This window comes from Bos grunniens, chromosome 6 (assembly GCF_055505025.1).
Source record: "Bos grunniens cultivar Pamir isolate PY7600 chromosome 6, Bosgru_T2T1.0, whole genome shotgun sequence".
In the NCBI taxonomy this organism is placed as follows: Eukaryota; Metazoa; Chordata; class Mammalia; order Artiodactyla; family Bovidae; genus Bos; species Bos grunniens.
Window position 1 is genome coordinate 74,025,130 of NC_141170.1, and position 23,709 is coordinate 74,048,838.

General features: G+C 43.7%; 1 protein-coding gene across 8 annotated transcripts in view; it reads left to right on the forward strand.

The window, feature by feature from the left end:
• The window catches only part of CCDC149 (coiled-coil domain containing 149), a 122,531-nt gene that overhangs the window by 58,849 nt on the left and 39,973 nt on the right, over positions 1 to 23,709 (forward strand). For all 8 annotated transcript variants that reach the window (XR_015166222.1, XR_015166223.1, XM_086407787.1 and 5 more), the window contains one exon: positions 6,672 to 6,779. Coding sequence is in view for 6 of the 8 variants with exons in the window: in XM_086407787.1 (XP_086263913.1) it covers positions 6,672 to 6,779 (108 nt within the window). In the remaining 2 variants the exon portion in view is untranslated. The remainder of the gene's footprint in view (positions 1 to 6,671; positions 6,780 to 23,709) is intronic.

Below are 23,709 nucleotides of genomic sequence, written 5' to 3' on the forward strand. Positions count from 1 at the left end.
GCAGACTCATCATGGTGCCAGTTCTCTGTGTCTGGTGATAAGAGATGCTCTTCCCTTTCTGGTACTACAGAGAGGATACTGGTACTACTGATCCTCACAAATAGAAATTTATGCCCTGTTTTTAGGCTGAAACGGGGAAGGGAGAACATTCTCAGTGTTTGTTGATTCTCAATTGCCTTCAGATCAAAATAATTCTCATGGCAGAGGAGTATATTTTGGGGTGGCATATACTGATCTAATGTCCAACTTTTCATTTCTTACATCAGTGAGAAAATTGGTAAATAATGGATCTTGTCTCCCCACCTAAAAGATTTAGGGCTGCTTCTTGTAACAGATATCCTGAATTCCCCTCCTTGTAAACCAGTCTTGGTTACTTGATCTTAGAAAACAGGGGTCCTTCAAAGAGATTGTCATTGCCAATGTGATATACCATTAAAAAAAAAAAAAAAACTCCCACCACTTCTTATAAGTTTAAAAAATGTATTGCATCTATAGTGTAAATTTCTATGTATTTTCTGACATTTATGAAGGAATTTAAACACAGTGGTAGAGGCAAGAGCCAGAGTTTAGGATGCAGCAGGACTTGAAGAAAGCAACGACAGCTCCCCTTGTCCATGTGACCAGTCTGCCTCACTGAGAATTTCTGCAAAAATAAAGCAGAGAGTTTGGGGCAAGATGCACACAGCTCTCTCAACTCCCAGACTTCTGCATTTATAACAACTGTCAGGATGTGTAGTCTTCATCTCTGTGCAGAGAGAATTTCCACAAGCATCATAGTCCCCACACCAGGGGCTGGCCTTGGCTGGCGCTTTTGTGAACATCCATTGTAACTGGGGGTTGACTGGATCCTTGACAAAGGAAGGTGTGTTGGAATAGACAACTGCAAAGTCCTTTCAGCCTCGGGTCTCCCAGCCATGTTTTCATCACATCTGTCTTCTCTCTTTTCCTCATCACAATTTTAATATAGAAACTCCAAACTAGAAGAGTGACTTAAATATATAGCTTCTACAATATACTCTAGTATATTCAGCATCCCACTGTTATCAGAGTGAAAATGTCAACCTTTTAACATCAGCCCTGGCTATATCTGAATATTAAAAGAGGCTTCTTTTGAAACCTTTTCATGTTTTGCTATTTATGCTACTCCCTGCCCCAGAGACTTAGAGGAAATAATCTCTCGGTTTTGTTTTCTTCCCTGTGAAATCCTTTCCAGTGTTAGACGGTCTGCCACTTTTTCCCTGACATTTCCTTTACATCGTGCAGCTATTCTAAACTGATGGTCACAGAGTCCTTCTCAATAACACAGAGACAAACGCTCTGCATAGCTGATAAATTATAAGCAGGCACCGCGTGTTAGCTTGATGGATGCTTATAGTGAATGTGTGTGAGTCATGGGTGTTATTTTTGGTCAAAAGAATTGTGTGAACTTTTCTCCTCTATTTTGAGTGCTTTGAAATGTACTACTTTTCTCTCTCTCTCTTTTTTTTTTTTTTTTTTTGTTCTTTAAGGTGTTTGTCAAGGAATTAGGCACTGTAACAGAATAGTCATTTTCTAGTTTTCAAAGTTATCGTTTGGGAGTTGAGGAGGTGGAAGGACTGCATAGAAAAGAATTGTGTATTGACAAGTAAGCCAGCCTATGAAATGGGAAAGAAAATTACAGTCACCTGCTTTAGAAGGGGGATCTCCCCCACCCTTCCCTACCCCAAGGGTCAGTTTGAAAGCTGGGGTAAATTATGGTGAATTCCCTTGGAGGAGATATGATTCTAATTAACCATTGTTTTGCAGTTACTGTCGAAACGCTTGACTTTATTTTAGTAGATTTCTTTTCAGCCAGGCTGCAGAGTAAATAATGTTCGACAATCACATCACTATGTCTCTGAATCGCTGTTTCCTAAAGCAGCCCCGTCCTCTGCTTCACATATCACTGGAACCTTTGATATATACACTGAGTGCCTGCCTCGCTCTGACACCCAAATACCAGGAAGTATCTCTGGGCTGAATGCTCTTCAAAGCAGGGCCTAAGGACCAGTGAAAGGCTGCAAGCTGCCATTTCTCGTCCCTGTGACAAAGATAAGTGCAGGAATTGAGACCAGGTGTTAAAATATTTTTTTTAATTAGAAGATAATTAATTTACAGTATTGTAATGGTGTCTGCCATACATCAACATGAATCAGCCATAGACATACATGTGTCCCCCCACTCCTGAATCTCCTTCCCCCCTCCCTCCCCACCCCATCCCTCCAGGTTATCATAGAGCACTGGCTTTGGGTTCCCTGCATCATACATCAAATTCCAACTGGCTATCTATTTTACATACGGTAAATGTATATATTTCCTTGCTAGCAGTCTGACAGTACGTGTGATTTTATGTCAGGTGAATCTAACGAACACTTGGGGCCTTGAGGTCTCCTTCAATTTGTTTTCCTAGGAGTTGATCTCCTTTGTATTTTGCACAAATACTGATCTGTGACAGGTTGGAGGTTAGGGTCTTTCACCACCATGAGTTCAAGCTGTGTGGGTTAAGCTATTGTGGTTACATCTGCGAACAAAGGTCAGGGTCTTCCCACCCACCTAAGGGGCTCAAGCAGTGATTGATTCAGAAACAGCAGGTCAAGGACGTTGCAGATTTTTGTTGTTGTTAACTTTCACTGTTGCTCCCACAAGCGTTTCCTTCTGAACACCTCCTCCACTGTTTTAAGAGAAGCCGGCTCCTGTGAAGGTGAATTCTGCTGTGTCTCCTGCAGATGGGATGCTGAGATGCTGCGTGCAGGTGCCAGCAGACTCCCTGAGGACACTTTCAACCACGCACCAGCCAGCACTGGGCTGCTCCTTGCACCCTGCCTCTGGGCCAGTCCCTGTGGCGTGGGGTGCCTGTCCCTCCATCTGCTGGGGAAGGATTATGCTTGCTGAGCTAATGTCTGGGAAGTGTTCTGGAGTTCCCTGGAGGAAAAGGAGAGGCTGCCCGCTTGTGATACTTTGTGCTAGCACAGGAGAGCTGCAAGAAGGAGGGGAGGAACCCAGAAAAGAAAATCAAGAATTGAATCATCTCTCTACTGCAGTCCCTGGGGTTAACCTGCCCTAGTGGTTTTGAACTGTTTTCCAAAGTGGACATCTTGTGATGTGAGAGCGAGAAGGAAGCCGGTTGCCTTCGCCCTACCTGGAACTTTCCCCAGGATATCCACAAGCCTCAAGCTTGCTGTTCCTCCTTTTCCAAGTCTTGGTTTAGACGTGGCCTTCCTTGCGACACCTTCTGTGATCTTTCCCCGGCACACGCTGTCCCTTTGCCTGCTGTGTTTGTTTCACATAGTACTCATCATTTAACTCATCAGTCATCATTCATTTTGTTGAAATATAATACAGTGAATATAATGTCATCTATTAAAATGTAAGTTTACAAGGGCAAGGGGCTGTGGACTAAAAAATTAGTCACAACTTTGAAAGTCGAGTTATTTGATTTGGTGGGAATGTTAAGGAGTCTGAGCCCTGGAGGCAGCATCTCAATAGCTCTGAGAAAACTGCTCCGAGGAGGCAGGAGAGAGTCAGGCTATATACAAGTTTGCAATAAAGGGGCCAGGCAGTCAGTCTGAGCATCAAAGATTATTGTTAAGTAGTTAGGAAAACCAGATATCAAGCTAAGAATTTAGTGTTCTTCTATGTATGGGAAGATGCAAGCCTCTGGGCTCACTGAATTCATTCCTTTCATATGCACCTCAACTATCTGGGGCCAAATCCTGATTCTAGAATGTTTACATCCTCAATTCCTTGTTCACCTTAAGGGGTGGCAGGTGTGGCGGATGGCTGCTTCTTGCAGCCCCCTACCCCCACTCCTCAGCAATCGCCTTTGGGGGATGGCAGCATCTGCCGGATCGCTGGCATAGTGTTCCCTTTTGGGAGCCCCCATTCACATTAGGAGGCCAGAAATCATGGATGGCTGTGACATTTCTTGCCCACCGATATGGCAGGAAATACTTCATTTCACAAGACTTTGTATTGCTCACTGTTGTATCTCCAGAGTCTAAAAATTGTGCCTGACACATAGTGGGCACTCCCTAAATTTGTTGTCTAAATGAATGGGTGACTGAGTGCAGTGGCAGGATGACAAAGGAGACAGCTGTATCCAAGGAGCCTTTCTGCCAATCTGCCCAACTGTCCACTGAGTGAGTGAGTTGGAGCCACTGGAAGGGCAGAGTCAACGAGAGATGACCAGCCTTTAACCAGTGTCTACTATACATCAAGCACTGTAGAAGATGTCCTAGGTTCATTATTCAGTGAAAGTATCAACTTATTACATGAACTATGTATGGTTAGCTCCATTTCATAGGTGAAGAAACTCAAGAGGTTAAGAGACTTACTTAAGGTCACCCAGTCCAGTTAGTGGCAGAACTGGGACCCAACTTAGTCTATGATTCCTTCTGGAGAAATTTCCAAAAGTCGTCTGTTGATCATAGTATCTCTTGTTTGTTTGCTCTCCTGCCTGCAAAGTGGGGGTGAATTTTCCTTATCCTTCACCAAATTTTTATCTGATAAGGACAGGAATCTGGGAAAATTGGAAAACAACTATTACAAGATATGAGCTTTGCAAATATGGGGTTGAGAATTAGATCACGTTTTTGAATAATGTTCACAAATAAGCAAGTGGAAATCAGGGCTGGGTTGAATCCTGCCAAGTGGGGATGAGCGGGGTTTCTATGCAATGTTACGTTCTATGAACTGGTTTCAGTTTTTTATTATTCCAGACATTTCTAGGCTAAGACCACAATCTTCAGACTCAACCTATTATCTTTAATATAAGAAATATTTATGGAGCATCCACTAGGTTCTCGAGGTAGACCAGTAGAGAGAACAAGGTTCCTTGCCCTTAACAGAACTTATCTCTTACTAGGGAGAGAGAGACGGGAAATAAACACTGAGCAATAAACATATGTCAACATATGGCAATAAACAAGAAAGTAAATTACATGGTATGTTAAGAGATGGAAGTGCCATGGAAATAAAAAGTAGTGCAGGGGAAAGGGCTTGGGCATTCAGGGGAGGTGGGCAGTTTGCACCATTAGACAGTGGTCCACATGGGCCTTTTGAAATGATGCACTTTGAACAAAGACCTCAAAAAGGTCAGGGAGTGAGCCAAGAGGTATCTGGGAGGGAGAGCATTCTAGTCCAAGAGAACTGACAGAGGGAGAGATGCTGAGATGGGTCCTGCCTGCACTATGCGGGGAACTGCCAGAAGGTGGGCTTGCGAGGAGCTGAATGGGGCCTACCTTGACAGTAGAGATGCTGGATATTCCAATGGCTGGAATATGGGAGATGAAATAAAGCGAGGAGTCAAGCATGAGCCAAGGTTTAGTCTTTCACTTTCATTCCCCTTTAATTACCTAACATAACTGAGTATTCCTGGAAGTATTAGCATTGAAGTCTGGAGATTTAGCCAACTGCATTTGCACTCATCCACAAAGTCTCTGGATTTGAGTTTCTTCAGCTATCACAGGGCAGGAATCTAAAAGATGACTCTCAAACCCCTTGTATGACTGTTTCTGAAAAATGCCTCTTCAGGAGTCATATTCCGATTGCTGGCTTGCTTGCCTCCCTCCTTCCTTCATTCATTTATTCATCAGGAGTCTTTAAAACATTTGCTGAAATGAGAGCACTTCCTGGAGCAATGTCCTTGGAGGCTTAGGAAAGAGGAAAAAGAATCTGTACCTTTGAATAGTTCGTTTCTTCTTGTTGACGTTAGATAAGAGCACAATAAGCAAGGTGAGAATTAGAACAAATTAGCAAAATTTGAATAGTATAGAAGCAGCAGCCTTGGGAGGTAAAGTTGAATAGTAAGTTACAAGCTTGAATAGATGAAAGCATGCACATAGTTTGGGAACAGATGTAAATTCAAGTTCAGGGAACCTGAGAAGGGTGGGAGCATGGTAAAGGATGCTCAAGCGGTCCAGAGAAACTGGCTATGATGTGTTGATGAAGCTGGACTGAAGGAGGGGAGAACTGCCCATGTGGGCTAGCGGGATCTGGTCTGAGCAGGAAGAAATCTTAAGGAAGCGATGCCATTACAAAGACTGGACTGGAAGGCGCTCATCCTGGCTGTTTGGTACTCTGGGAACTAGAACAGGGGAATAAGGAGGTGAGCAAAGCAGCCTAGGAAGTTGTTGCATTACCCTGGATCCTGATTTCTGTAATCATGATACCTCACCAGTCTCTTGTCTGACTGATTTTTTTTTTGATCAAAATTCTGGGCATTAAGGTGGCAAAGAAAAGTTCATTAAACATGATCTATTTGAAGGAAAAAACTATCCAAACAAGGAAATGAAACTTTTCCATTATTGTTGGCCCAAAGTTAGCATTGAACTCTAGGACTGCTTGTAAGAGTTTTCATGAGGAGCTCTTTTAAAAAAAACGTCAAGTAACACCATGTCCTCCATCACTTGTCTGTGAGCCATTCTGGAAATAAAGAACATTCCCAAATTGAGGTTCATGGCCAATTTTATTTCCCTCCATGCGGTTGTAGTGGCATGATTTTCACACTCGCTATATTCGTACATGTGTTTACTCTAAAGGGCTTTGTGTGCTTCAGCTGGGCTTGGATGCTGACTGCAATAAGCCTAATAAAACGTCACATTTCTCCACTCCTCCATTTCTGATTATATTTCATAATGTGTTGATATTTGCAGGCTAATCTTGCACAACTATTGAGAGATTCTCAGGACCGAAATAAACATCTGGGAGAAGAAATTAAAGAACTTCAGCAAAGGCTCGGAGAAGTCCAGGGTGACAATAAGGTACTGTGAATATTTAAAGACAAGAAGCTCTCCTGAGTAGTTTTATGCCATAGGTTTATGTATGGTGCATCAGAAAAATGTAATACAGCATTTGTGTAAAAATTTGTTATAGATTTTTACATTTACAATGGAAATTCAGTTCAGCATTTCTTATCTTTATTACATTCCCTTTGCATGTATGCGTGCACATGCCTCTGTGTGTGTTTCTGGGTTGCTCTAAAATATTGTCACAACCCATTGTAGAAGTTTCATTATGTTCAGCTTGGTGCCGAATAACATTGTGGTTGAGGGCAAAATAAAACCCAAATGCTATACTTTCTCCCTTCTATACAAATAATGGATTTGTGGCTCAGATGATTTGGAATTATTCACATTCGGTTTTGAATTTTAAGTAGTCATCCTACTAATTATGTTCACATAACCAATTTATTTTATTGCTAAATTTGGCAATTTGTATGGAACATTGCTCAAAATCCACTGCTTGGTATTAATCAAACTCCCCTGTTGGCAACGTTAATTATAAAATATGAACTCATAAACTCCAAACTAAATGTGAACACTCTCTCTCCCAGCTGAAGCTGTGAACAAAAGTACAATTGAGAAAAGGAAGAAAAACTACCCAAGTTTAATTCTGTCCCCCGCCCCCCAAATAATTTCCTGTTTTGCCAAGATAACTTCAATTTTAACTTCTTGCTAGAGGCAGCTTTCACAACAGGGATGGCCTTTGGAGTTTGACTCAAGAAAACTACATGGAAGGAGGTGCTTTCTTGGGAAATGTCTTTTGAATAGCACCAAATCCCCTGACAAATGATGGGCATGTTCAGCGTTGCTGGGAGTCATTGGTGATCAGGAGGTGCCATTTTGAAAGATGCTCATTCTTTTTTAAAAAAATGCACGGAAGTGTCTGGATCATCCAGAGAACCCTTCCATGACAAAAGAGCAGAGAGGATTGTGTGTTTACTGCTGGCTGAAGGGGCTCAACCTAAGGGCGTACTGGGGAGTCCTCTACGCAGCCTCTTCTCCACTTGCTGCTGCTGCTGCTAAGTCACTTCAGTCGTGTCTGACTCTGTGCGACCCCATAGATGGCAGCCCACCAGGCTCCCCCGTCCCTGGGATTCTCCAGGCAAGAACACTGGAGTGGGTTGCCATTTCCTTCTCCAATGCATGAAAGTGAAAAGTGAAAGTGAAGTCACTCAGTCGTGTCTGACTCTTCGTGGCCCCATGGACTGAAGCCTACCAGGCTCCTCCTTCCATGGGATTTTCCAGGCAAGAGTACTGGAGTGGGTTGCCATTGCCTTCTCCACTTCTCCACTTAGTCTGCCTTTAAAATTTTTTTAAAAACTCTTGGATTTAACATACTATATTTGCAAAAGTAAGCTCTACTATTCTCAGTCATGAAATAGGAGGTGGATGAGAATGCCTAAGAAAGGTACTAATTAACCTTAGACAAGCTAATCAGGCCTTCCAAAATGATTTAAGCTCTGTAACCTAGGTGTTTGGTCAAAAATTAAAGGCCAGGCCTTCTTAGTCACTCCCACAAGTTATAACATCAGAGTAAGTTTTTCCAGAGACTAAAATCAGGCATGTACAATCCTGTCCTTTAAATGTGTAAAAATATTGCAGGAATTTTGAGATGAAATGGGGCTTCCTTGATGGCTCAGACAGTAAAGAATCTGCCTGCAATGCAGGAGACCTGGGTTAAATCCCTGGCTCCAAAAGAAGCCCTGCAGAAGTAAATGGCAACCCACTCCAGTATTCTTGCCTGGAGAATGCCATGGACAGAGGAGCCTGGCGGGCTACAGTCCATGGGGTCGCAAAGAGTTGGACACGACTAAGTGACTAATACACTTGGAAGTGATATAAATCCACAAAATACTAAAACATTTTGAAACGTGATATTTGGATTCATGGTTCTTCTTGACTGATTTTTTTGCTTCTTTTCTTTTTTATTTTCTGGGCTACCCCCAACTCTCCTAAACACACCTCTGTCTCACCTTTTGGTCACTTATAATTGTATCACTTTGTAGGCATGAGATATTCTAGGCATTGACATTTGCAACTGATATTTCAAGGAAAGAAAGGGAGGGGGTATGCACGTAAGTGTGTGTGTGTGAGTGTGTGTGAAATACTAAGTGCAGGTCTGGGGCTGCTTTTGCATTGGCACCATCTGAACTTCATGATTTGCCTGCATTCTGGGTCTTTATTCCAGTAGCTGAACACATTTATCAAACTTGCTTTTCTCAACCAAGGTTTAGGATTTAGTGACTCATTTTCATGGCCTGTGAAGTAATTTGCTTGCCAAAAGGTGCAGGGAAGATGTTATAATGTTCAGTAGACCCTGTATCTCAGTATCCAGACCTCTCCTCCTCAAAATAGACCAGCTACAGTGAGCCCCAGAAATTCCATTTATTCTCATTTGCATCTAAAGTAATAGGGCTGGTTTATTTTCAGCCCCCTGTGAGTCATGTTCATCCTCCCCCCTACCCTCACCCCTAGTCATCAGCATTAAGGCCAGATGACTCATTCAGTAATGACACCAGCCATCATGAGAAGCTCAGAGGCCTCTGTTGAAGGGTGGCCATGAGTGTGGTAGGAAATGAGTTAACCCCACCTTTGCTTTTTATTCATTGCATCACTCACAGCTCCAACCTTCCCATCACCTTCTGAATCCAGTCCGATCTCTCTACCTTGGTGTGCTGATCCCTATTATCTAGCCCCTCCTAATTTCTCCAGCCACATCTCTTGCCATTAGTCGCCTCATACCTCCACCCTGCAGTGCTCATTTCAGCCTCTTTCTGGAGCCATACTGCCGTGTGCCTCAGGGCCTTTGCACCTGCTGCCACAGTCTGGAACACTCTTCCCCTTTACTTCCGCAAACTCCCGCTCATCTTTCAGGTCATAGGTCAGATGTAGCCTTCTCCAACCCTTAGGGGCTTTCCTTCACACACCAACAGTGTCCTACTCTTTCCCCTCTGCTTGTACTTTTGTGGCTCTCCACCCATAAGCGCAAACCCTTTGCAGGCCAAATTCCTGGTATCCGTAGGAATTAGCATTCTTAGTTTGTGATGCATAGATTTTATTTAATAGATCTTTTAAAATTTTTAATCGGAGGATAATTGCTTTACAATGTTGTGTTGGTTTCTGCCAAACAACAATGTGAATCAGCTATAAGTCTACATAAATACCCCCTCCCTCTTGAGCCTCCCTCCAACTCATACTCTATCCCACTCCTCTAGGTTGTCACAGAGCACTGGGTTGGGCTCCCTGTGTTACAGCAACTTCCCACTAGCTATCTGTTTTACACATGGTAACGTATATGTTTTGAGGCTACTCTCTCAATTCATCTGCCCTCTCCTTCATCCGTTATTCTCTATCTGTGTCTCTATTCCTACCCTGCAAATAGTGTGATCAGTACCATTTTTCACCCTGCAAATAGTGTGATCAGTGCCATTTTTCACCCTGCAAATAGTGTGATCAGTACCATTTTTCTAGATTCCATATATATTTGTTCTCTTTGACTTACTTCACTCTGTGTAACAGGCTCTAGGTTCATCCACCTTAGTTCAACTGATTCAAATTCGTTCCTTTTTATGGCTGAGTAATATTCCATTTGTATATGTACCACAACTTCTTTATCCATTCATCTATTGATGGACATCTAGGTTGCTTCCATGTCTTGGCTATTGTAAATAGTGCTGCAGTGAATGTTGAGATACATGTGTCTTTTTGAATTATGGTTTTTCTCAGGGTATATGCCCAGTAGTGGGATTGCTGGGTCATATGGGAGTTTTACTCCTAGTTTTTTAAGGAGTCTCCATGCTGTTCTCCATAGTGGCTGTATCTATTTAATAACAGATCTTTACTGAAGCAATGGAATAGGATAAATAAATGAATAAAGGAAATGTAAAAAAAAAAAAGAGCAAAAAAGTTCAAGAAAGAGGAAGAGAAAAAGAAAAAGAACACATGAAAATAGCAGACGGACTGCCCGTCTGGTTGTTGTCACTAACTTGCTTTGTGGGGTGAAGACTAATTTAGAAATCTGGAGAAAGGAGTTAAAAAGCAAACCATTCCATTCAAGAAAAACCTGAAGAAAACCAAACCTAAGCTGTGAGACCTTGGGAAACCCCTGGAGGGGTCAGGGAGAGCTGTGGCTGAGCCTAAGTAGATGTGGGATGAGACTCCTGCTCCTAGACTGGCTCAAGCCTATTCAATTCAAGAAATAATAATTGATGTTGTTTGATTCCTAACTCCCCATATTCTGAACAGAAGGGCTGATGGCATCAATTAGAAGCAACTATTAAAGTGGAATTTATTTTTTTTTTATCTTCAAGTTGCCATTTTAACTGATGACCCTTTGCCATATTTTGGGAAGCCCAGATTCTAGACGTTAAGTACATTTAAGAAACAAGGTGATAGAAAATTACTTGCCTTGGTTATTTTAAGGTAGACTAATTTTTCCATTTGTTCAGCTAGAGCCTTGTAACCCTACGTGCCATAAAGCATTTTCAAACAGCCTCTTGAGAGATTTGTTGCCACCCTGGTTTACAAGCAGCTTGGTACTCACACAGGGCTGGCAGGTGGATGGTGGGCTTCCGTGATCAACATCACCTAGTATTCTCTGAGCATAGCCCAATAATTTCTCAAGGCTCGCAGACAGATACAACGCCCCAGTCCAAACCAGACGAGAGGCGGGAAAAGGGAAGCCTAGTAGATGTCCTCCCCTTTCTTGATAATTATACCTCTGAAAGGTTAAAGAAGGAAGGGAGGACTTACACCTCCACAAATCTCCCTGGGGAAAGCTCTTCACGAGGGTGGATTGCCCAGGGTTCTTTGTGTGTCCGTCTGTGAGGAATAAGGACCAATTACATGGGAAGACCCAGCAGTGCTAGGACCTCAAGTCTGGAAAGCAGCCTACTGAGAGAATTACAGCTTCCCTTCCTGCCCCCACCATACTCCTGCTTCCGCTTCTGAGCAGACATTAGAAAAAGAGAAGATTCAGGGAAAGGGGACTGGGAGGAAGAAGGAGGTCTTTGAGAATTTAAGAATCAGTAAGAGGCACAAAGGTCCCCAGTGGCTCAGCGGTAAAGAATCTACCTGCAATGCAGGAGACCCAGGTCTGATCTTTGGGTCAGGAAGATCCCCTGGAGAGGGAAATGGCAACCCACTTCAGTATTCTTGCCTGGGATATCCCATGGACAGAGGAGCCTGGCGGGCTACAGTCCACGGGGTCACAAAGAGTCAGACATGACTGAAGCAACTGAGCACATGTGCACACAAGAGGCACGAAACCAACCAAGCATACTTGACTCACAGATATCCAGAAGGGGGCTGGTGAACCTGCTGCTCCTAAGAGGGAGCCTGGCTGGTAGTGCTGTGCCAATTTCTGTGGTATAAACACTGGTGCCATGACATTTAAATATCAGGCCAGCAAATTGAAGTCACTGAATTGGAAGTTAGAAAGCTTGGCACTCCAGAAAGAGCCAGCTCCAGCCTCCCACTGCCAAATGGTATAGTCTAGAATAGTCCAGAAGGTCCATCTTTGGAAACTGCTAGACCAGATTTATATTCTAGCTCTGTCAGTTACAATCTGTGTGCATGTTCTTACCTTGTGCAAGTCATTTGTCTCTCTGGGCCTCAGTTTCCTCATCTGTAAAATGGGAGTAATGATATCTCACGTAGACTTGCTGTCAGTTTTCATCATTATTCATCAATACATAATTGGGAACTCACTGTGTGCTGATTAATGTTCTAGGTGCTATGACTACATCAAGGAATAAGAAAGACAAGGTACCCAGTCTCACAGATATACAGTCTAGTTGGGGAGACGGAGGGTAAGAAAATTAAGTAGTTATATACACAATCATCAGACAGTGTTTAGTGCTAGGAAGAAAAGAAAACAAGAGATTTAATGATTAGAATTGTGTGTGTCCATCAATATTGTTTATAAAGGGTGCAGTATGGTGTCTGGCATCCAGTAAGCACTCCATGAAGGGTAAACATTGCTGATATCTTTAGCACAACCTGGGCCCAGATCAGCTTAGAGTCCTCTTGTATAAAATTTCCACCAGGAATCTCAAGGTCGTTTTACCTGTTGATCAGCTGTTTCCAGCGGACCAGGTGGGCATATGCCTCCCATTAGAGACACAGACTGAGGTGAGAAGCCTGGCACCTTGCATTTTATGTACCCCTTGTGGAATAAGCACCTAATGGAATATACCAGGAGTGGCATCTCATGTTTCTGTTGGGTTTTCTAGTCCACTTGCTTTTATGTTTCCTTCATTTTACAGGTTACAGCACTTTTAGTACAGAAAAACGATAATGCAATGTGAGGCACTCAAAACCAAGGAACGTCAGGTGGGCAGTGTCAGGCAGTCACTTTTACTGGGCCCCTGCTGGCCAATTTAAATGTAACTGTTTGCAATTGTGCATAAACATGAGGTTTTGCCCTTAATAATGAGCTTTATGTTACACCAGCTGACAGTCTTTAAATAACTCTGTTTTATCTGGTATTGGCACCATAAAATGATAGACCCTTTCAGTGAATGTATCTCTATTGACATGGGACTTTTGGATGGATTCAGCAAGCAAACCAATTGAGCAAAGCCACCAGCCAATAAAGATCGACTAATGAGCATGCAGGTGATTTATTAAAGTAGACTTTGTTTTTATTTAAAAAAAAAAAAAAGAGTGCTCAGCTGTGGATGTTTATAACAGTCCAGGATGAGGGATCAGAGAGCTCTTCATAAACATTTCCTCTTTATGCTTCAAAGGAGCACTGAGATGTCCTAGCCTGTGGAAAGCCCACATGAAGAGGGCACTCTAATGAAGAGCTCTCACCCTGGGTAATTAGAAATTAATTACCAAGAATCAATCTAACTCAATGCAACTATGAACCATGCCATGTAGAGCCACCCAAGACAGACGGATCATGGTGGAGAGTTCTGACAAAACGTGGTCCACTGGAAAGGGGAATGGCAAACCACTTCAATATTCTTGCCTTGAGAACCCCATGAACGTTAAGAAAAGGTAAAAAAACAGGACACTGAAAGATGAACTCCCCAGGTCGGTAGGTGACCAATGTGCTACTGGAGATCAGTGGAGAAATAATTCCAGAAAGAATGAAGAGATGGAGCCAAAGCAAAAACAACACCAAGTTGTGGATGTGATAGAAGCAAAGTCTGATGATGTAAAGAGCAATATTGCATAGAACCTGGAATGTTAGGTCCCCAAATCAAGGCAAATTTAAGTGGTCAAACAAGAGATGGCAAGAGTGAATGTTGATGTTTTAGGAATCAGTGAACTAAAATGGACTGGAATGGGTGAATTTAACTCAGATGACCATTATATCTACTACTGTGAGCAAGAATCCCTTAGAAGAAATGAAGTAGCCATCATAATCAACAAGAGTCCAAAATGCAATACTTGGAGGCAGTCTCAAAAACAACAGAATGATCTCTGTTCATTTCCAAGGCAAACCATTCAATATAACAGTAATCCAAGTCTATGCCCTGACCAGTAATGCTGAAGAAGCTGAAGTTAAAAGTTTCTGTGAAGACCTATAACACCTTCTAGAACTAACACCCCCAAAAGATGTCCTTTTCATTACAGGGGACTGGAATGCAAAAGTAGGAAGTCAAGAAACACCTGGAGTAACAGGCAAATTTGGCCTTGGAGTACAGAATGAACCAGGGCAAAGGCTAATAGAGTTTCGCCAAGAGAACGCACTGGTCATAGTAAACACCCTCTTCCAACAACACAAGAGAAGACTCTACACATGGACGTCACCAGATGGTCAATATCGAAATCAGATTGATTATATTTTTTGCAGCCAAAGATGAAGACGCTCTATACAGTTAGTAAAAGCAAGACCAGGAGCTGACTGTGGCTCAGATCATGAACTCCTTATTGCCAAATTCAGACTTAAACTGAAGAAAGTGGGGGAAACCACTAGATCATTCAGGTATGACCTAAATCAAATCCCTTACGATTATACAGCGGAAGTGAGAAATAGAGTCAAGGGATTAGGTCTGATAGAGTGCCTGAAGAACTATGGACAGAGGTTCGTGACATTGTACAGAAGACAGGGATCAAGACCATCTCCAAGAAAAAGAAATGCAAAACAGCAAAATGGCTGTCTGGGGAGGCCTTATAAATAGCTGTGAAAAAAAGGGAAGCGAAACTAAAGGAGAAAAGGAAAGATATACCCATTTGAATGCAGAGTTCCTAAGAATAGCAAGGAGAGATAAGAAAGCCTTCCTCAGTGATCAGTGCAAAGAAATAGAGGAAAACAATAGAATGGGAAAGACTAGAGATCTATTCAAGAAAATTAGAGATACCAAGGGAACATTTCATGCAAAGATGGCACAATAAAGGACAGAAAGGGTATGAACCTAACAGAAGCAGAAGATATTAAGAAATGGCAAGAATACACATAAGAACTATACAAAAAAGATCTTCATGACCCAGATAACCACGATGGTGTGATCACTCACCTAGGGCCAGACATCCTGGAATGTGAGGTCAAATGGGCCTTAGGCAGCACCACTGTGAATAAAGTTAGTGGAGGTGATGAAATTCCAGTGGAGCTATTTCAAATCCTAAAAGATGATGCTGTGAAAGTGCTGCACTGAATATGCCAGCAAATTTGGAAAACTCAGCAGTGGCCCCAGGACTGGAAAAGGTCTGTTTTCATTCCAATCCCTAAGAAAGGCAATGCCAAAGAATGCTCGAACTACCCCACAGTTGCACTCATCTCACACGTTAGTAAACTAATGCTCAAAATTCTCCAAGCCAGGCTTCAGTAGTACATGAACTGTGAATGTACAGATGTTCAGGCTGGTTTTAGAAAAGACAGAGGAACCAGAGATCAAATTGCCAACATCTGTTTGATCATTGAAAAAGTAAGAGAGTTCCAGAAAAACATCTATTTCTGCTTTACTGACTATGCGAAAGCCTTTGACTGTGTGGACCACAACAAACTCTGGAAAATTCTTAAAGACATGGGAATACCAGACCACCTGACCTGCCTCCTGAGAAATCTGTATGCAGGTCAGGAAGCAACAGTTAGAACTGGACATGGAACAACAGACTGGTTCCAAGTAGGAAAAGGAGTACATCAAGGCTGTATATTGTCACCCTGATTATTTAACTTATATGCAGAGTACATCATGAGAAACGCTGGACTGGATGAAGCACAAGCTGAAATCAAGATTTCTGGGAGAAATATCAATAACATCGGATATGCAGATGACATCACCCTTATGACAGAAAGCGAAGAAGAACTAAAGAGCCTCTTAATGAAAATGAAAGAGGAGAGTGAAAAAGTTGGCTTAAAACTCAACATTTGGAAAACTAAGATCATGGCAACTGGTCCCATCACTTCATGGCAAATAGATGGGGAAACAGTGGAAACAGTGACAGACTTTATTTTGTTGGGCTCCAAAATCACTGCAGATGGTGACTGCAGCCATGAAATTAAAAGATGCTTACTCCTTGGGATAAAAGTCATGACCAACCTAGACAGCATATTAAAAAGCAGAGACATTACTTTGCCAGCAAAGGTATGCTAGTCAAAGCTATGGTTTTTTTCAGTAGTCATGTATGGATGTGAGAGTTGGCTATAAAGAAAGCTGAGTGCTGAAGAATTGATGCTTTTGAACTGTGGTGTTGGAGAAGACTCTTGAGAGTCCCTTGGACTGCAAGGAGATCCAACCAGTCCATCCTAAAGGAAATCAGTCCTGAATATTCATTGAAAGGACTGATGCTGAAGCTGAAACTCCAATACTTTGGCCACCTGATGCGAAGAACTGACTCATTTGAAAAGCCCCTGATGCTGGGAAAGATTGAAGGTGGGAGGAGGAAGGGACAACAGAGGATGAGATGGTTGGATGGCGTCATCAACTCAATGGAGATGAGTTTGAGTCAACTCCGGGAGTTGGTGATGGACAGGGAGGCCTGGCGTACTGCAGTCCATGGGGTCGCAAAGAGTCGGACATGATTGAGCAACTGAACTGAACCAAGAATTAAAATGAGCCAGAAGGTCCCTTCACCTGTTCTGGCCCTGTCATATCTTACTTTAACTGAGATCTTGACAGTGAACCATAGGCAACACTCAGTTAGTTCAGCAAGCAGCCAGACTAGTTCAACATTTCCTAATGCTTTATTGTCAGATGAATTAGACAAATGAATTTGGTCTCAGAGACCATATTTAAGCTTGTTCTGGTTTGTATGAGCTTATAGCCTGGGTAGAAGACTTATTTTACAGTACACCACCCCCAAATTGGGATACTCTGGTGGCCCAGCAGTAAAGAATCTACCTGCAATGCAGGAATCCCTGGGTTGGGAAGATCTCCTGGAGAAGGAAGTGGTGATCCAATTCAGTATTGTTGCCTAGGAAATCCCATGGACAGAGAAGTTTGATGGGCTACAGTCCATGGGGTTGCAAAGAGTCAGACATGACTTACTGACTAAACAACAACTACAATGTACCCAAATTACACTAAAATCAAAACAAATTGAAGCAGCTTTAAAACTGCTTTGTACAACTCTCTAAATTTTGTCCCCCTGGGAACAATGTGTTCTGAACTATCTGAAGATAAGTCAGGAGCTTGCTAGCTGTGTGATCTTGGGCCAGTTCCTTGGCCCTACTGACCTCTCTCTATCTCAGTTGTTCTCATCTGTACAGTGGAGGTAATAGTGGTACTTGCCTCACAGAGAGTGGTTCGGTTCAATTCAATTCAACACATCTTCATTGAAAACCTGACTCTCTGGTCTGGAAATAGGGTAATAAACCAACCCACTGAATTCCTGCTGTCATGGAGCTTCTATTCTAGTGGGCATAGAAGGACAGTGAGAAAATAGATAGATATATGGTATAACACTGTTTGAACATCTCTGATGTAGTTATTGGTATCATGTAGTGATGATTGGTATTTTCCAGCCTTTTTAGAGTTGCAAAATGGTAGGTCTTAGAGTTGACAAAATCTTATATTTGATTGAATACAGTAAAATATGTCAGACAGTGCTAAGTACTAAGTCAACAAGTTACAGCAGGCTAGAGAGCTGTAGGGCTTCCCAGGTGGCCCTAGAGGTAAAGAACCCTCCTGCCAATACAGGAGACATAAGAGATATGAGTTGGATCCCTGGGTAGGGAAGATGTCCTGGAGGAGGGCTTGGCCACGCCAGTATTCTTGCCTGGAGAATCCCATGGACAGAGGAGCCTGGCAGGTGACAGTCCATGGGGTCACAAAGAGTTGAACATGACTGAGCGACTTCACAGGCATGGAGCTGTGTAGACTGCAGCCTGGAGGGCACTGCTTACATTGGGTGTCAGGAAGGCACTCCTGTCCACATGCCCTTGGTTCCGAGGCCTGAAGGAAGTCAGACGGGAAGTGCTCCAGGCAGTGAGTGCTGTCTTCGGTGAGGAGAGAGGCTGCAGAGTGCTCACTCCAGGACCCTCACCACCAGGGTTCAACTCCCAGCCCTGCCATTTCTAAGGTCTGTGAGGTGGTCAAGTCACTCCACCTCTCTGTCTCCACGGGGATCGGAACAGTACATCACGGGATGCTTGTTGGACTTACCAGGTCAGTGTGTAAGCACTGAGGACAGGGCTTGGCATGTGATGGTGAGGGGAAGTGTACACCCCAGTCTGAGCGCAGGTCCTGGGCAAGGACCCTGGCTTCAGGGCTCTGCTGCAGCCCCTCCACGGCTCTCCCCTGTGAAGACAACAGACAGTGTCTGCCTCCTGGGCTTGTGGGAAGCCGCAAACCGGAGGCTTCCTGTATCTAAGATGCATCTGAGGACTCCCTGAGGCTAGCCGGACCCTGCTATGAGCACTAGATATTTCTGTGCATGTGGCCAGAGAGGTCCCTGAGGTGGAGCTGACAGTGGGAGGGATAAGCATATGAGCGAGTTGATTTCTGGAAGCACAGTGAAGGCATTGGGGCACTTACTTGAAGGTGAACGCTTCAGCAATGGTGTTCAGGGAAGACCTCCTAGAGGAGGTGACATTCGATCTGTGACCTGAAAGAGACAGAAGACGTGGGTTCTGCACAGACCTGTGGGGAGAGCAAGTGCTGAGGCCCAGAGGCGGGCAGAAGCAGGGGCTGAAGGGAAGCCAGTGAAGCTGGTGAATAAGAGAGGTGGTTAGAGTTGGGGTCGAGAAGCGGGTGGGGGCAGTTCATACATCATCAGCTCTCAGAAGGGCTTTGCGATTTATCCCAAATTTATTCCATTGCAGTGAAGTCACTGGAGCTACTGTGTGTAAGGAAAGCTTCTAGCATGTTGTTTGGCCCAAACTGGGTGCTCATTAACTGGGAAACATTCACTGATGCACACTAATGAGTGTGTGCATGGTGATCTCCAGAGCCTGGGAAGAAGACAATGAAAACTGCTGTATTATGTTTTTTTGTTGTTCTTTAAGTGACAAATTCTTTTGTTTAAAGCTAGAACTGGATTTGTCATATAGGTCTAGGAATTTGAACTTTGGTATACACAATAGAATTGCCTACTTGGAGCCATTTAAAGCTCTTGTGTCTAATTTTATCAAGGGTATTTCAGAAGGTCAGGGGGCAATCGGAGAGGATGTGGAAAAAACCGATAAAGACAAGAGAGGCAGGAACTTGTTTTTTAAGTCACCCAGCACAACACCGGCAGCTGAATGTTTAATAAATGGCTTTTGGTGCTGACCTCTCCCTAGGCATGCTATTTGCAGAAGTATGCAAGGACCAGGGTGAGGAAGGGCTCACATCTATTTCCTGTTCATTTTTTCATCTAGTCCTCCCAGGATTTCTGGCAAATAGAGAGTCATTGGATGAGGATTATAGCCATACCAGCTATAATTGGGGATTGCACTTTCAAAGCTCTTCAGAGAGTGATCATTGCATTGTATCTTTGCATTGCAAGGATGGAGACCATCCCCAGAGTTGGAGTTGTGCAGTGCACAGGCTGGGCAGCCGTACTTAACTGTCCTGTCTACAAGATAGCTCCTACCCTCACTATGGACTCACTATGGAATATGCCCCCCACCAAAATTTGTACATTGGAACCCAGTCTGAAATGAGATGGTATTAGGTGCTGAGGCTTTTGGGTGATTAGGTGATTTGGGTGATTCAGGGTGGCAGAGCTGACATGAATGGAATTAGTACCCTCGTAAAAGAGACCCCAGTAAGCTCTTTTGCCCCCTTGGCCAAGTGAGGACATAGTGAGAAGACAGATGACTATGAACCAGAAAGTGGGCCCTCACTAGACAAAATATCTACCAGGGCTTTGATCTTGGACTTCCTAGCCTCCATCTGTGAGAAATAAATGTTTGCTCTTTATCAGCTACTCCGTCTATAGTATTCTGTAATAGCAGCCTAAATAGACTGAGACAGAAATTGGTTCTGAGAAGTGGGGTGCTGCTACAACAGTGTGGAAGCAGCTTTGGAACTGGGTAGTGGGTAGAAAGGTTGCAAGAATTTTGAGGCCCCTGCTAGAAAAAGCCTATTGTCCTTCACAGCATTGCTATGAAGTAGGGGCAATTCTGGTGAGGACTGAGAAGAAAAGAGAGAGAGGGAGCTGTAGAGAAAGCTTCAGTCTTCGTGGAGATACTTAAGTCATCCTGAACAGAATGTTGGTAGAAATATGGACGGTAAAGGCCATCCCGATGAGGTCTTACATGCAAATGAGGAACATGTTATTGGACGCTGGGCAAAGGCCATCTTTCTTGTGTGTTAGTCACTCAGTCATGTCCGAATCTTTGTGAGCCATGAACTGTAGTCCACCAGAGGCTCCTCTGCCCATGGGATTCTCCAGTCAAGAATACCTGGAGAATAGTGGGTAGCCATTCCCTTCTCCAGGGGATCTTCCTGACCCAGGGATTGAACCTGGGTGTCCTGCATTGCAGGCAGAGTCTTTACCATCTGAGCCACCAGGGAAACTTGGTTGAATTGTGATTAGGTCCTGTTGCTTTATAGAGGGTAAAACTTGTAGGTGATGAAGTTGGATATTCGAAGAAATGTCTAAGCCGAGTGTTGAAGAAGCAGCCTGGTTTCTCCTGACTGCTTGTGGCGGATTCATTTTGATATTTGGCAAAACTAACACAATTTGTAAAGTTTAAAAATAAAATAAAATTTAAAATAATTAAAAATAATAATAATAAATTTAAAAAAAAAGAAAAAAAAATGTGAGAAGAGAGAGATGGTTTGAAGATGGAATTGTTCAGCAAAAAGGGATCAGAATTTAAAGATTTGGAAAATTCTCAGCCTGTCTATATTGCAAAAAAATGAGAATGCTAAGGGTGTTGGCCTAACAACACTTTGATAAGGAGGTTAATACTAATTAGTATTAGTAAGAGGCTGGGCACTATTTTTCAGGACAAGAGAAGAATGACATGGAAGGTGATTCAGAGACCAGCAAGGCTGTCACTCCTGCCACAAGCCTGGAGTGCATGGCTCTGGAGGACAGTTGCCTCCACTTGAATTAGAAAAGAGGGGGCCTCCCAGAACCCCAAGGCTGAAGACCCCAGCCCAGGAGAGCTACAGGGCCCTGGCAGAGCCATCCTGCCACGCCTTGGGGGCGATGTTACCAGTGGGCCTGGAAGGTAGAGCATCCATCCAAAGAGGATTAGTCCTGAGCCTTACAATTTAATGTTTGCTCTGTTAGGTTTGGGGCTTACTTGAGACCTGTCACCCTTTCCTGTTTCCTGTTTCTTCCTGTTGGAATGGTAATGTCTGTCCTGCCTGTGTCCCACCTTTGTATTTTGGGAGCACATAACTTGCTAGGTCTCTCCGTTTCACAGCTGGAGAGGAGTTGTCCTCAGGATGTATCTCACTTTCAATCTCACTCATGGGTGATTTAAACAAGGTGAGGTTTAGATGAAGCTTTGGACTTCAGACTCTAGAGTTGATGCTGGAATCAGTTAATTCTTTGGGAGGTGTTGGGATACAGTAAATGTATTTTGCATATGAGAAGAACATGAATTTGGGGGTGATCATGGGTGGAATACTATAAGCTGTATCCCCAACACACACACAAAATTCGTATGTTGAAGCCTAGCCCCCAATGTGGTGATATTTTTAGGTTCGGCCTTTGGGAGATGATTAAGTCATGAGGGTGGAGCCCTAATCCATGGGGTTAGTGCCTTTGTAAAAGGGACCCTAGAGAGCTCTCTCAGCCCTTCCACCATGTGAGGACACAGCCAAAGGACAGCCCTCTATGAACCAGGAAACACCCAATCCGCTAGCATTTTCATCTTGGACTTCCCAGCCTCTAGAATTATGAGAGATGTTTATTGTTATAAGCCACACAGTGTATGGCAGTCTGTTATAGCAGTTTGAACGAACTAAGACAGTCCCCACTTTCAAAAAAATTGATGTCACCCAGGGCTCCATGAAGGTTAGGTGACAGCTGAGGACACGTGACTAGAATGAGCAGATGCAGGGGCTGAACACAGGTAACACCAGGAGAATAATAGCTGCTCCTGCCTCTGGCTACTGGGGAAAATTGTTGTTGTTCAGTTACCGAGTTGTGTCTGACTCTTTGTGACCCCATAACTGCAGCTCACCAGGCCTCCATCCTTCACTATCTACCAGAGTTTGCTCAAACTCATGTCCATTGAGTTGGTGATGACTCATTGGTGAGCTGGGGAAAATGGATTCAGGCAAATGAAAACAAGATGAGGGAGAGGCTGTTGAGGGCTCTGAGGGATGAAGCCAGAGAAGAGATCAAGGAGGAAGTGAGTCATTCCGACTGGGGGGCCTTCTTGGCACCCGAGTTTGAGCAGGGCTTTGGCAGAGGAGTCAAACTCTGTCGTCGGGGTGGGGGAAGGGCGCCCAAGAGCCGTTTGCCACATCGTTTTGCGGTCTTGTCCCTCGGCCACATCTCAGCTGCAGCTGCACCTCATCCATAAGCGGACGACTCACACCCGTAATTCATTCATAAGCATTTATTTCCATCTAAATCAGCAAACAGACATGTCTCCTGATGGCCGTGCACGCGCCTCTCAGGGCACTGGTCCACTCCGAGGGTTGGCACAGGGAGGCTGGCTGTGCAGTTTCGATAGTCCCATTGGAGGAAATTAAGTGCTCAGAGCAGTTGCTTCCTAACAGCTTCCAAGGTGGGAAATCAACCCCGTTGCCTGTGGTCTACAGATAACGTTGGCTCGGCAGCTCACTTTCCTCCAGCTTGGAAGAAAATTGGGACTTCCCCAGTGAGTGTATGTGTGGGGAACCTCACGTGGAGGGGGACACCAGTGGTCACAGCCATGACTGTAATAGCAGCTAACATTGATCGAGCACTGTTTATGTTCTGGGGCTGTGCTAAGTATGGTAGAGAAATACCTTCTCTTACGTGGGACTAGGTTCTAAAATCAGCATGTAAGAGGCAAAAACTTGGGTCTGGCTGAAATTCGCCTTGAAGTTCCCTTAAGTTGCCCATAATGTTCAGGCACATGGCCATGCAAGCTCCTGAACAGCAGTCTTACTTATAAACATGAACAATATGATTTTGCCTAAATGCATCTTCAGTCTCTCTCTCACCTTGCCCTCAGTCTGGGACATTGAAAGTAGGGATGGTGGGAGCCACCAATTTTTAAAAATATTATCTCTCCCATCCCCTTTTCTTCATCCTGCTCTTCTTCCCCTTGGTTTTCCCCCTCATCTTTTCAGAAACTGGACACATCAATTTGAATTGCCCTAAGTTAAATTCTCATTTAATACAACTTCACTCTGACTTCATGCTCAGTGCTGGGGAGGGGAAATTGCCCCCTCCACCCCTCTTGACGTCTTGTGTTGGACACAAGACAGATTAGCAGGAGAAAAAGAGACATCTTTGAAATTCATGCTGGTCTCTCAGACATGGGATCTAAGAAGTGACCAAAGCAGGTAACTTTTATACTTTCAGAGAAAGAAATAATATATTTAGGAGGAATTGACAGGAGAGAGAACCTTAG